Raw genomic sequence first — 13,866 nt, 5'->3', positions numbered from 1 at the left:
AATTTGTTTTTGCTTTTGTTGTAAATTTGTTTTTGTTTTTTTGTAATTTTGTTTTCTGAAATGTAAATTTGTTTTGCACTTCTCGGCCACCGTAGAAAAGGAATCTATGATTTGTTCATTCTTTCAGACGTTTACGTAACTGACATATTAGCCTGCAACACTCACAAAAGTTGGGACGGGGCAAACAAGTAAAAAGTCAAGTCACCACATAGTTTTAAAACGTTTCATAATAAGAAGGGTTAATAACAGGTGAAAGTGTCATGATTGGGGGAAAAAAGGAGACTTTACTAATGACCCAGTCTTGGCTAACTAACATGGAATCGTGGCCTACCACTTTGGGCAAAATATCACAGAGATTGTTTTGGTTAAAACACCCATATTTGAGGTCTCTCACCATCTACAATACATGATATTATGATATGATTCAGGAAATCCAGAAAAAAAAGAAATCACAGATATAACTTCTTGTTTGTTTGATAGCTAAACATCCTGGCTTAGTGAATCATACCACTAACAGATGCAATTAGATTATAATTAATGGCATTTTTTTTCCAGACAAAGTAGGGGGAAATATGGAATCGCACAATTTTGAGTAATTCTGTTGTCATTACTGTGCACTAAAAGAAATATTAAATTATTTTATTAATACAGGTGAACTGTTTTGCTAACTACAGTATTTTGTAGCTTACTGTGCTAAGAATGTAACTGTAAAATGTTGTTTTCTCATCATTGCTTTAAACGTTGAGATAACGTTTACTAATTGAGATTTTTTTTTTTTTAAACTGTGTTATATTTATTATAAGAATATTTATTTTTGACCACTGACTTGATTGACTTAAAAAATCTAAAAAGTTATTAATGAACCAACTATTAATGAATCAACCGCTGAGTGAGGGGATTTAATTTGCGTTATCTGGCAACCATGCTGTTACAGTGTAGAGATAGTATGGCGCTCGAGACGTGTATAGCTTTTCTGTTAGCAGATGAGTTGGATGCTGAAGACTACGCCAGTTTAAAAAATAAACCTAATATAAAAACACCACAAATCCGGTGAGCTGGAGGATTTTATACTGGTTTGTGGTAATAATTTTGAGTTCTTGTGCTCTTATGTGTGTTGTTAGCTTCCTAGTTGTTTATCTCATACACAAATGTTTTGATATTTAGAAGCACTTTGTAGTTCTACAATTACTGACTGTAGTCCATCTGTTTCTCTACATATTGTTTTAGCCTGCTTTCACTTTGTTCTTTAATGGTCAGGACCACCACAGAGCAGGTATTATTTAGGTGGTGGATCATTCTCAGCACTGCAGTGACACTGACATGGTGGTGGTGTGTTAGTGTGTGTTGTGCTGGTATGAGTGGATCAGACACAGCAGCGCTGCTGCAGTTTTTAAATACCGTGTCCACTCACTGTCCACTCTATTAGACACTCCTACCTAGTTGGTCCACCTTGTAGATGTAAAGTCAGAGACGATCGCTCATCTATTGCTGCTGTTTGAGTTGGTCATCTTCTAGACCTTCATCAGTGGTCACAAGACGCTGCCCACAGGGCGCTGTTAACTGGATAGATTATTGGTTGGTGGACTATTCTCCAGCAGTGCTGCTGTGTCGTATCCACTCATACCAGCACAACACACACTAACACACCACCACCATGTCAGTGTCACTGCAGTGCTAAGAATAACCCACCACCCAAATAATACCTACCTATTAGTGGGAAGAACTTATGAGCAGTAATAATTAAGAGAGGTTTAGTGTTCCTAAGTTGTTCTTTTAATACATTGTCACATCAAGCTTTTTTCTTTAACAATAAGCATTGACTCCCTCAGAAAAGCTGATTCTCACAATTTTTCAGCACCCTGAGCTGTAACACAAGTTTAAAAGTAAAACAGTAAACACAGATACATGTGGAGCTTTCAGAGTGAATTTGACAGTTATTACACACAAATGCAGATTCATCTCATATTCGCACTTGATAACGCCTTACTGCGCTGCTCAAACCGAGCGCTGAACAAAGCCGCTGTTCATTGTTCATTCGAAATTAAATAAATACCTTTTGCTGAAAAAGCTGAACACGTTGAGTTTAAGGTAAACGTTGAGTTTAAGGGTACAAATCTCTCGACGAAGGGCGTCGAGTTTCAAAGATTTTGAGTTTAGGAGACGTTGAGTTACAAGGTACCACTGTAGTTTGTTTTCAACTAAATACTTACCTTCTTAAATCTAACCTGATGTATTTTTTGCCCCGATGTATTTTTGCCCCTGTTAAGAGATGATGAAGATGATGATGATGACAAGGACAATGAAAATGTCTTCACTGCAATTGTTCCAAGCCTCTCGGTCTTGGATTTTCAGAAGTGCTTTCAGCTAACACAAACCCAAGTTGAAGTAGGTGATGATTTATTAAGACAACAGATTTATGAGACATTAAATCGATCCAATCAATTATTTACTGTACTGTACTGTAGATTGACTGTAGGTCAGCCATGTCTTGTTATATAAACACAATGTTCTGATGGGAATACCTTAGTAAACACTATTATTGTTGTTTTGTGCTTTAAAATGTTATCTATTTGTACAGGGAGATTCACTCGAAAGAGGCCCTGAATATTCTGTAATAACTCCTGCTAGGAAGAAGCAATCTGAACAAAACAGTGCAATGTGCTCCTCAGTATATGGAGCTTTGAACAAGCCGGGATGCCCCAGCGTTGGAGCGTCGAGGTAGGCTCCGGACAGCCGCCGCGACGAACTTCTGGCTGCATACCCCATACTCCTTCACTCAGTCACTCGACTTCTCGTCAGGTTGGTGGTATTGAGCAGCGCGTCCTAATAGTGCCAACATATTGGGTCACCGATTGTTTGTCTGTTTATTAGGATTTTAACGTCATCTTTTACACTTCGGTTACTTTCATGACAGGAACGGTGGTTACTCATTACACAAGGTTCATCAGTTCACAAGGTCAACACAGTCATGGACAATTTTGTATCTCCAATCCACTTCACTTGGATGTCTTCGGACCGTGGGAGGAAACCGGAGCACCCGGAGGAAACCCACGCGGACACGAGGAGAACATGCTCTCAACACAGAAAGGACCCGGACCGCCCCACCTGGGGATCGAACCCAGGACCTTCTTGCTGTGAGGCGACAGTGCTACCCACTTAGCCACCGTGCCGCCCGGTCACCAATCCGTTTAAGCAAAACGTCTATTGGGGGAAAACACCCAACATGAAATTGCTGCATCGGAATGTGTCTGGCAGAAAACGTAGATCACTTCCAACATCGCATGTAATGCAATCGATTACACATATGTCAAGGTATTTAGCGCATTTCTTTGGTTCAGATTGCTTCATCCTAACGGGAGTTACAACAGCGCTATATATTGAACTTACATTTTTTAATGTAATACAGGTTCTCCCCTTTTCTATATGTGATCATTCCAGGAGCTGGTAAACTTGCTGTCACCTTTCCAACGTGCTTCATGTAAACTTGCAGGATGGACTATGACACACACAGTTCTTGCCAGTTTATGGACTTTATCCGCTCTTGAATCTTACAGCAGCATAGCGGCCCGGTTTCACACTAAGGAATCCATAATTCACCAACGACTAAATGAGTTCTGCAGCCTGGTAACAAGGAACCTTGCGGATCAGATCCGCTGGCCCAGGTGGCAAGAAGCTGATGATTCGGCTGCCGGGTTTTATTCTGATGTTGGCCTGCCTGGTATCGTCTGTGTAGTCGGATCCTGCCTGATTTCTACTGAAAGACCTGTTGATGTCCTTGATCCAGATGTGTATCAAACCCCTGACAAATCTCACTCCATGAAACTCATTGCTTTCTGCAACAATCGGGGCAAATTTACTCATGTGAACGCAGGGCACCCAGGAAGCTGGCATAACTCTAGAGTACTTCGGGAGACTGATATAGGGAAGGCTTTGCGGGAAGATCCGCTGAACCTGCTGCACGACAAGCACATAATCGGAGACGCCACTTTTCCACTGTCTGAACATCTTCTCACACCGTTCCCAGATTATGGGACACTTGCAGAGAAGAAGCTGCGGTACAATATAAGAGCGCAAGCGGCTCTTCGAGTGGTCAGAGACTCGCTCCGTAGTCTGATGTGCCGGTTTCAGAGGCTAAGGTCTTTGCAAATGAATTCTGTCACCCAAATCAGCATGGCGGTAAAAACCTGCTGTATTTTATTCAACGTGTTTTTGGAGACGGATAGGTTCAACTCTGTGGAAACTATGGAAGAGCATGAAGATATTCAACTGCCTTTTCATGAACTACCTAATGGCCACTCGGGTAGTCTTGGTGGAATTTCTAAAAGGCAGGACATTGCAGCTTGTCTTGGACGGAAGCCGAAAAAAAGATAAAAGACTCTATAGGCCACTGGTTCTCAGCAAATAGAGGTATTGCAATGGCAAATATGTCTAAATTCATAGATATTATAAGGCTAAGTACAAAGGTGCAGGCCATAGGTCAATGTGTCAGTCTTTAGGTGGCCTACAGAGAATTTGAGTATTTTTGCAACGGGCATTGGTGTAATCATGGGTCATTCCGCCAAATCAGTGCCGTTTCCTTCCCTAGGACATTATATGTATAAACGTATATATGAAAATTCACTTTGAAATGCATTTTTTTTAATTGAACAAAGTGTCCCATATACCATATAGAAGCACTTTGTAGTTCTACAATAACTGACTGTAGTCCATCTATTTCTCTACATACCTTTTTAGCCTGCTTTCACCCTGTTCTTCAATGGTCAGGACCCCCACAGGACCACCACAGAGCAGGTATTATTTGGGGGGTGGATCATTCTCAGCACTGCAGTGACACTGACGTGGTGGTGGTGTGTTAGTGTTGTGCTGGTATAATGTGCTTAAAATACATGTTTTAGTCATGTCCCTAGGTTTTCAACAGAAATGTACATTATCTGTATCTACTGAAGGCCACGGAAAGACCAAAAGTAAGTCCCCCCCCCCCCCCATTTATTTTTCTATTTCTATTATTTTCTATTATAAGTCCTGTTACTCACATACAGCCATCTTCCACTTAAAAATAAACAAAGTTGCCTGAGATTGACCAAAACACATTCTGAGTAGTTAAGTAGTTATGTGTGTTACTACTAGATTCAGTGTTAAACAAAAAAATCAAGTTTCATTTAATCTAGTTACTACACGCACCTATTCGGAGAATGGCCCACATCTAGAACATCATTCATGTATCTTTAATGAGAGCTTAAATCTGTTGAGGGTCATGGCTGGAACACATACTTTAGAGGACACTGGTTTATCACAGGACGTCGCACTTATGTAGGACTTACTTATTCACTCGGGGCGGCACGGTGGCTAAGTGGGTAGCACTGTCGCCTCACAGCAAGAAGGTCCTGAGTTCGATCCCCGGACGGGGCGAGTTTGCATGTTCTCCCCGTGTCCGCGTGGGTTTCCTCCGGGTGCTCCGGTTTCCTCCCACAGTCCAAAGACATGCAAGTGAGGTGAACTGGAGACACTTGATTGTCCATGACTGTGTTCGATATAACCTTGTGAACTGATGAACCTTGTGTAATGAGTAACCACCGTTCCTGTCATGGATGTAACCGAAGTGTAAAACATGACGTTAAAATCCTAACAAACAAACTTACTCACTCACCCAAAAGCCTGCCAGTTTCAAGAGCCAGTCAATCCACTGCCATGTCCTGGAAACGCAAGAAGAAAGACCATGCCAGAGAATTCATACAGACACTAATTTGGACCCTGGAGCAGTGAGGCGCCAACGGACCAGGATGAGAAACCCAAGTTGTCATGATTCTTGAGCAGTGTAGCGTCACCCCTTGAACAATGATAAATCATACACATAAGTAACAACAGTACAACACTGGGCCTATTTCATTACACAAATTGCTAAATATTTTGGTAGCTTTTCTATTGGTCACCGATTCAGTTCTTAAGATTTTAGTTCTTAGTTCCAGTTCCCTTGGTACTTGTTTATATTTTAGATTTAGTTTTAATATTGGCTCAGTGGCTCTTTAATTAATGATTCTTAAGAGCTGACAGTCATTATTGTTTTTTGGTTGGACCATCTACATTGCAATTGCAAGTCATATAGATACACAAACATATCCACAAACAATGAAGAAAAAAAATTACGGCACCCATTCTAATTATCAAGCCACACACACTGCTAGTAGTCCATGAAGCCCTAAACTTAAATTTAAGTTCAAGAAACGTCCAAATACTTTTAGTCATGTATGTTCGACCTGACGAATAAAATATACATTGCTGCCCTCTTGTGGCCAAATTTGAAAGTACCTGTACATTGTAACTTAGTTTTGGAAATACATTACTGACTGGCCTTTAGGCAGGAACACCCTGGACAAGCCAACGGAGGCAGGACTTTAACAAAGCATGTGCTTGTTTCATCAGAGCATAAGAAGAAAATTTGGGTTTTTTTCCCCAACCTTGGCAAAGAGACCACTGATCCATTTCCTTCATACTGACAGACAATCGTTTGTATTGCAATTCTGTGGAATTCTGTGCAGTTTTCTAGACTTTCCTTACCGTAATGCTTGTGGCTAAGTTTGAAGGATGCGGTCAAACTTGCCGTAAATGTAGGAATTCAACCATGACACGAATACAAATTATCTTATAGAACTAACTAGAACACAGATTTAATCATCAGGTTGCTGTAAACATGTTTTAGAATTTATTTTCTAAAACTGTAACTATAGCCTAATGGATAGCCTAACATACATTCTTATATTTTGTTTGTTTGTTTGTTTATTAGGACTATAACGTCAAGTTTTACACTGGGGTCACATTCATGACAAGAACTGTAGTTACTCATTACACAAGATTCATCAGTTCACAAGGTTATATCTAACACAGTCATGGAATTTAGTATCTCCAATTCACCTCACTTGCATGTCTTTGGACTGTGGGAGTAAACCCACACAGACACGGGGAGAACATGCAAACTCCACACAGAAAGGACCCGGACCGCCCCACCTGGGGATCGAACCCAGGACCTTCTTGCTGTGAGCCACCGTGCCGCCCCTTATATTTAGTATATACTTATTATATTTAATACATATACAGAACACTTTATTAGGTGTGTGCCAGATGCCAGAAATATAAAGCCAATCTAATTCTATGACCAGAAAGTGTCCACTGATTAAAAAACTGGTTAAAATGTGTGTTATTTACATATATTGTAAAAAAGACAGCTCCAGTCTCTAAGTGTACACCTACAAACAGTGCTAACAAAACTGTGTTTCTGATAAAGAGGCCAGTCAGTGTAAACAGTATTTAAAAATCTCAACAACACTGCTGCACCTGACACTCGCACCAGAACGACATAAGGTTCTCATTACTATGTTATAACCATCTCATTACTGTGTTATATACACAGTAGTACCATTAGTGCCATACATCCTGTGGTATCTGCTACCAGGATATTACTAGCAGGTCGTCCAACTTCTGTACACTGTCAAGTCAAGTCAAATTTATTTGTATAGCACTTTTTACAATGCACATTGTCTCAAAGCAACTTTACAGAATCCAGGACCAACAGACCAAAAACCCCTGTTGAGCAAGCCGAGGGCAACAGTGGCAAGGAAAAACTTCCTAAGAATTACAGGAAGAAAACTTGATAAGAGCCAGACTCAGCAGGGACCCATCCTTCTTGGGTGGCCTGGAGGATACTTTAAATAAATAGAATTTACACAAATCATACAAACACAAAACTAAATTGAACTGAAAGTTATAACTAGCGAAATTATAATTGGAGTTTTTTATTATTCAGTCCAGTCTGTGATAAAGTCCGTTGTAAGTTCTGGACATTTTTGGTGCAAACACGACATGTTTCCATCCCATCTAGTAGTAGCAGTATTGTTAGCACAGCAGTCTCGACTTGCAGTCTTTAACCTCCAGAGGGTGAACAGCTTTCCGTCAGAACCACCTCGGGGTAAAACAACAGAATATATACTTACAATGTGAAATCGTAAAGAGTAAAATGTCAGTTTTAGGTGTGTTCCACACTGTGAGGTGGATCATTCTACAGTGCATCTCTTCCGCTGGTAAATGATGCACACATGTCTAGCCGTCAGGTGGCGCAGCGGTAAAAACACACGCTGCAACCGGAGCTGGATCTCGAGTACGTCGTATCGAACCCAGCTCTGCCTTACCGACCGAGGCTGAGCGGCTACATGAACAACGATTGGCCTGTTGTTCAGATGGGTGGGACTAAGGTCGGAAGTCGGTCTCTCTCTGTCAGAATGGTGCAGCTACGACCTCTGCTGGCTGATTAGAGGCGCCTACACGGAGATGAGGAAGGAGTGCTCTTAGGGTGTGTGTCTCCGCACGCAACGCTAGGTGGCGCAACACTCATCAATGTGTGGGTGGCAAGATGCATAGGGCTTGCTGCTCACGTGTCGGAGGGGATGTGGGTTAGCTTCGATCTCCTCGGTCAGTGCAGGGATCGGCAGAGGCAGAGAGGGTTCGTGATGCAAATTGGACATGCTAAAGAGGGAGAAAAAGGGGAGAAAATGCATATATAAAAAAAATTTCAAATTAAAAAAAGGATTTGACGTTCTAGTCAACCGGCTTCCATTGCTCTGATGTCCCGCTTCGATACATGTGTGTGGGGATGGGCGGGTAGGGTTGCACCTACATAAAAATATAACGGGTCTTACACCGTCATAGGAACATTATCAAAATGTTTTATTTAGGCTGTTTAACATTTATTATTTTCATTCTTTATAATAATAAATCAGAACCATATTTTAGGCAAAACAACATAAAGAACATCATGTAACATTTTTTTCTGAATAGTGCAAACAACATTTTTACATAATCCATCTTCACACTGACATGCAGCCACGGTTCTGGACTGCGTTGCTTAGGGGGGCAGTGAGAAAATGTCACCCCACCCCAGCGCCGGCCCTGCTTGTATTACAGCGGAGTAATAAACAGGTTGTTATGCTGATAAGCCTGCGCACACACGGCATTACTAAGACTAAAAGTGAACACTACTTAACATAACAACCAAACACTTTCTAATTCCCACGGTAGCAGCAGTTTCCTTCTGTTTCATACATATCGGCCTGTGTCCGTCTAATCTGCTGCATTTCTCTCCCATTGATAAAAATACGGAACAAAGCGCGTCCCAGTGCAATACGGAACACCACGTTTAGTTTCCAAATAAGGAACGATTCCGTATTTTACGGGACGGTTAGCAACCCTAACTTTGACTGGCCTGCATCTACTCAGCCCCATGCACAGAAGGGTTCGATGCTCTGTGAGTTGTAACACATTCACGGACAATGAATGAATGAATGAAGTCATTATCTATATTCCATTTATTGGGTCCCAGAAAATGAACAACTGCAGAAACCAGTTTAATTCCCTAACATTTCCATTAAACGTGTATGTAAACTGTTAACCCCAAGTGTTTATATGCCATTAAATTTAGTTAATATTGAAAGGTCAACTGGGTGCTGTATATGAAACGGTTCTTATTGCATTTCAATGCGCATGCGTAAAACACGTATTCTAACAGCGTCAGACCAGCTTCCACCGACCGCGTGTTTTCATTTGTCAGGACTCTATGACGTAGGCGGAGAGATCAAACAATAGCCATTTAAACACTACAGAAAGCTATTTATTTCTGCACTATTTGTCATCTCTATTGTAAACATGTATAAAAATGCTTCTGTACATAAATTATATTGACTGTAAATTAAAAAGTACCATTTTATTCCCAACTGTACGGATTAAAAACGAAAGACTTTTATTATGCAATTCGTTCCTCGGATGATTTTGTGTATGGTGAAACTGACTTCACTGCTGCGTACGTGTTTAACGCGTCGTTTTCTTCCCACCCGTTTCCGATTGATTCCGCCTCCAGGGTTACTTGATTCCAGACCGATCTGTTAGTATCTGATAGTATCTGATTCCTATTCAAGGTGATGAGGATTCATTAAGACGATTCCAAAAGTCGATTCGGATTCGATTCAATTTGTCAAAAATGTAGGGTTACAGTTTGAGTTTTCCTCATTGCCTTGGCAGGAGGCTATTGTTCCACCTCTTTTTAATAAGAACAGTTAACCATATAAATCCAGGCACAATTAGGCGCTTGGGTGGTGCAGCTGTCAACATAAACATGGTCGGCAGCCGCTTCTTTTCCCCTGCAGACAGAAGTGGACTCTCCGAGAGAGCCATATCGCATACACGGACACTCGGCCATGTCGATAGCACAGCTGAAATTCGAACTTGAGAGCTCAAGATCTCAGTGGTGGTGGGCTTCGTTCACTGGGGGCTAGTGTTCCACCTCATTTTAATAAGAACAGTTAACCATATAAATACAGGCACAATTAGGCGCTTGGGTGGTGCGACAGTCTATTACGCTACAAAAGTACGGTCGCCAGCCGCTTCTTTTCCCCTGCAGACAGAGGCGGACTTTCACATAGAGCCGTATCGCATACAGTCCCACAGTGCTGTCTGTAAATTAGAACCTCAACCAGCCAGCAGAAGCCACAATTACGGAATCAATGAGGAACAACCATTTGTGTCTGTTGGACACTCGGCCATGACGATAGCACAGCTGAGATTCGAGCTTGACAGCTCAAGATCTCGCCCGTGGAGGGCTTTGTTCACTGGGGGCCACTGTTCCACCTCCTTTTAATAAGAACAGTTAACCCTTTGATGCACAAGCTAAGCAAACCCCTTCTAATGCACAACATGGGTCAAAAATGATTTCATATGCACATTTGTCAGTTATTCATGTATTTGCTGTCTTAGCTAATAAAAGCTATCTATACTAGAATATGTAAACAGCTAGCAAGCAAATAGTATTGGACATATTCAAGATTCAAGAGCCTAATCTTTGGTTGTCTTTCAAAAGATCAGTAAATATGTTTTTGACTACAAACACTTACAAATGTCAGTAGTTTCTGTCAAATTCCATAGTAAATACATAAGGGTCATCTTTGACCCATGTTGTGCATTAGAAGGGTAGTGACACAAAAATGATTTTTATTAAAAAAGTAAAAAATATAAAACTGAAATAAGGATTTGTGATGATCAAAAACAAGTTAATTGAGGAATTCATGGAAGCTTGAATGACGAAATTAATTTATTGCAAAGATGAAGAAAATAAAAACTCAGTTGGGTCACTTTTGACCCAGGTTGTGCATCAAAGGGTTAACCATATAAATACAGGCACAGGCGTTTGGGTTGTGCGACAGTCTATTACGCTACATAAGTACGGTCGGCAGCCGCTTCTTTTTCCCCTCCAGACAGAGGCGGACTTTCACAGAGAGCCGTATCACATACATCCCGGCTGTCTGTAGATTAGAACCTCAACCAGCCTGCAGAAGCCACAATTACGGAATCAATGAGGAACAACCATTTGTGTCTGTTGGACACTCGGCCATGTCGATAGCACAGCTGAGATTTGAACTTGAGAGCTCAAGATCTCAGTGGTGGTGGGCTTCGTTCACTGGGGGCTAGTGTTCCACCTCATTTTACTAAGAACAGTTAACCATATAAATCCAGGCACAATCAGGCGCTTGGGTGGTGTGACAGTCTATTACGCTACATAAGTACGGTCGGGAGCCGCTTCTTTTTCCCCTCCAGACAGAGGCGGACTTTCACAGAGAGCCGTATCGCATACAGTCACAGTGCTGAGTGTAAATAAGTGCTGTTGGGGCCGGCATGGTGGCTCGGTGGGTAGCACTGTCGCCTCACAGCAAGAAGGTCCTGGGTTCGATCCCCAGGTGGGGCGGTCCGGGTCCTCTCTGTGTGGGGTTTGCATGTTCTCCCTGTGTCTGCGTGGGTTTCCTCCGGGAGCTCCGGTTTCCTCCCACAGTCCAAAAACATGCAGTTAGGTGAATTGGAGATACAAAATTGTCAGTGACTGTGTTTGATATTAAACTTGTAAACTGAGGAGTCTTGTGCAACGAGTAACTACCTGTCCTGTCATTAATGTAACCAAAGTGTGTAAAACATGACATTAAAATCCCAATAAATAAATAAAATCTGTCTGTTGGATGCTTGGCCATGTCGATATTCGAACTTGAGAGCTCAAGATCTCAGTGGTGGTGGGCTTTGTTTACTGGACCGCTACCAGACTGCAATTTTATTCATTTTTAATATAGTCAATGAGAGTACACAAAACTTGAGTACAGTTCATCAGACCACACTGCATTCTTGAAGCAGACGTCTCTGAGTCTGTTTGCCTTTATAAATATTGCGAGTCGGCTCCTAACAGCTGCCAAAAGTACTCGACTCCGAGAATCGATTCCTTCGCGAATTACTTCGCGCTGGTCTGAATACGGGTGGAATTCGTTAGGCGTGCGTGTAAGCGGTCGGATAAGCGGCGTTACGAGAAGCGGGGACTGTGTTGCCGCTTCGAAATGGCCGGCCAACAGTTTCAGTACGACGACAGCGGCAATACATTTTTCTATTTTCTTACGTCTTTTGTCGGGTTAATCGTCATCCCGGCTACATATTACCTGTGGCCGCGGGATCAGAATGCGGGTGAGTTTTATAGTAATCTATTAGCACCGATAGACCTGTGGTAGCTATTTAGCAACTGATGCTAATGTCAACGACCAGCTCCCTTCTGCACGATTAACTTTTTAAAATGTGGTTTATTTAACTAATGAGGTAAATGTTTAAACATTTTATTTGCAAGTTATTATGTATATGCACGTATTTTTGTTCACTAAGTGTCACAATATGTTAGGCTGGGGTGTTGTTGACATATCTGGCTAGGCTGCTAAAGCTAGCTAGTGGCTAACCTAACCAGTATACGTGGAACTTCAGTTAATTATAGTTAGGTAACCTAAATATTACTGTTATTATTAATAAAATTGTGCATACATATTTATTTGTTTAATTTACATTTGTAATACTGTAGTAATACTGTATTTAACAAAATAAACAACGTTTTAATGTAGTAGGTAGGACCTGGTCGCGTCCTATATGAATAGTATGTACTGTATAATGATATGTGTCAAAAATGTTTGTAGTATGGTCGCTTTTCAAGCACACTTTTTAGTTTGTAATGTGCGGATTGGAACGCAGCCTGTATCAGTTGGCTGGCTTATATAGTACATTGGATAGATAAAATGTCAAATCCTATTAGAATATCTATCCTATCATATCCTATGTAGCTATATACATGTATATACAACCCCTGGCAAAAATTATGGAATCACCACTCTTGGAAGATGTTCTTTCAATTGTTTAATTTTGTAGAAAAAAAAGAAATCACAGACATGCCACAAAACTATCATTTCTCAAACTGTTAACCCTCTGGCATTAAGAAACAATAAAAAAAGAAACAAATATAATAGTTGTGGTCAGTCACAATTGCTTTTTTTTAGATCAAGTAGAGGAAAAAAATATGGAGTCACTCAAATCTGAGGAAAAAATTATGGAATCATTAGAAAACACTGCACCATTATTACTTTGTTGCACCACCTCTGGCTTTTATAATGGTTTAAACTCTCTGAGGCATGGAGTTAACTAATGACAAACAGTATTCTTCATCAATCTGCCTTCAACTGTCTCTTGCTGTTGCCAGATCAGCTTTGCAGGTTGGAACCTTGTCATTGACCATTTTCTTCAATTTCCACCAGAGATTTTCAAATGGATTGAGATCCGGACTATTTGCAGGCCATGCCATTGACATTATATGTTTTCTTGAAGGAAAGTTTTCACGTCCTTTGCCCTATGGCAAGATGCATTATCATCTTGAAAAATGAAGTCATCATCACCAAACATCCTTTCAACTGATGGAATAAGAAAAGCGTCCAAAATTTCAATGTGGACTTTGGCATTTATTGAAGACCATCTCCCCTGTGC

At 41.1% G+C, this 13,866-nt stretch overlaps 2 protein-coding genes across 3 annotated transcripts in view; both read left to right on the top strand.

Annotated features, from left to right (window-relative positions):
- Positions 1-946: 946 nt before the first annotated feature.
- si:ch73-257c13.2 (uncharacterized) lies at positions 947-5,077 on the top strand. Its single transcript, XM_063001149.1, has 3 exons — positions 947-1,050; positions 2,268-2,385; positions 3,439-5,077. Exons 1-3 carry the CDS (start codon positions 947-949, stop codon positions 4,369-4,371), a joined length of 1,155 nt encoding a protein of 384 aa, XP_062857219.1. The 3' UTR covers positions 4,372-5,077.
- Positions 5,078-12,383: 7,306 nt separating this feature from the next.
- sec63 (SEC63 homolog, protein translocation regulator) overlaps positions 12,384-13,866 on the top strand; it is a 33,773-nt gene continuing 32,290 nt past the window's right edge. For both annotated transcript variants that reach the window (XM_063001909.1, XM_063001908.1), the window contains exon 1: positions 12,384-12,534. In XM_063001909.1, the coding sequence (XP_062857979.1) occupies positions 12,411-12,534 (124 nt within the window). In that variant the 5' untranslated portion in view covers positions 12,384-12,410. The remainder of the gene's footprint in view (positions 12,535-13,866) is intronic.

Source organism: Trichomycterus rosablanca, chromosome 9 (assembly GCF_030014385.1).
Source record: "Trichomycterus rosablanca isolate fTriRos1 chromosome 9, fTriRos1.hap1, whole genome shotgun sequence".
Taxonomy (NCBI): domain Eukaryota; kingdom Metazoa; phylum Chordata; class Actinopteri; order Siluriformes; family Trichomycteridae; genus Trichomycterus; species Trichomycterus rosablanca.
Note: the sequence above shows the minus strand (reverse complement) of the source record. Positions and strands in the feature narration are given on the sequence as shown.

What these genes read in the sequence shown, in the direction of transcription:
- si:ch73-257c13.2 (XM_063001149.1), top strand. Translation starts at nt 947, where the DNA reads ATGGCGCTCGAGACGTGTATAGCTTTTCTGTTAGCAGATGAGTTGGAT. An exon ending in ATAAAAACACCACAAATCCG is followed by an intron (nt 1,051 to 2,267) that starts GTGAGCTGGAGG and finishes GCCCCTGTTAAG; the next exon opens with AGATGATGAAGATGATGATG. An exon ending in TAACACAAACCCAAGTTGAA is followed by an intron (nt 2,386 to 3,438) that starts GTAGGTGATGAT and finishes TGATCATTCCAG; the next exon opens with GAGCTGGTAAACTTGCTGTC.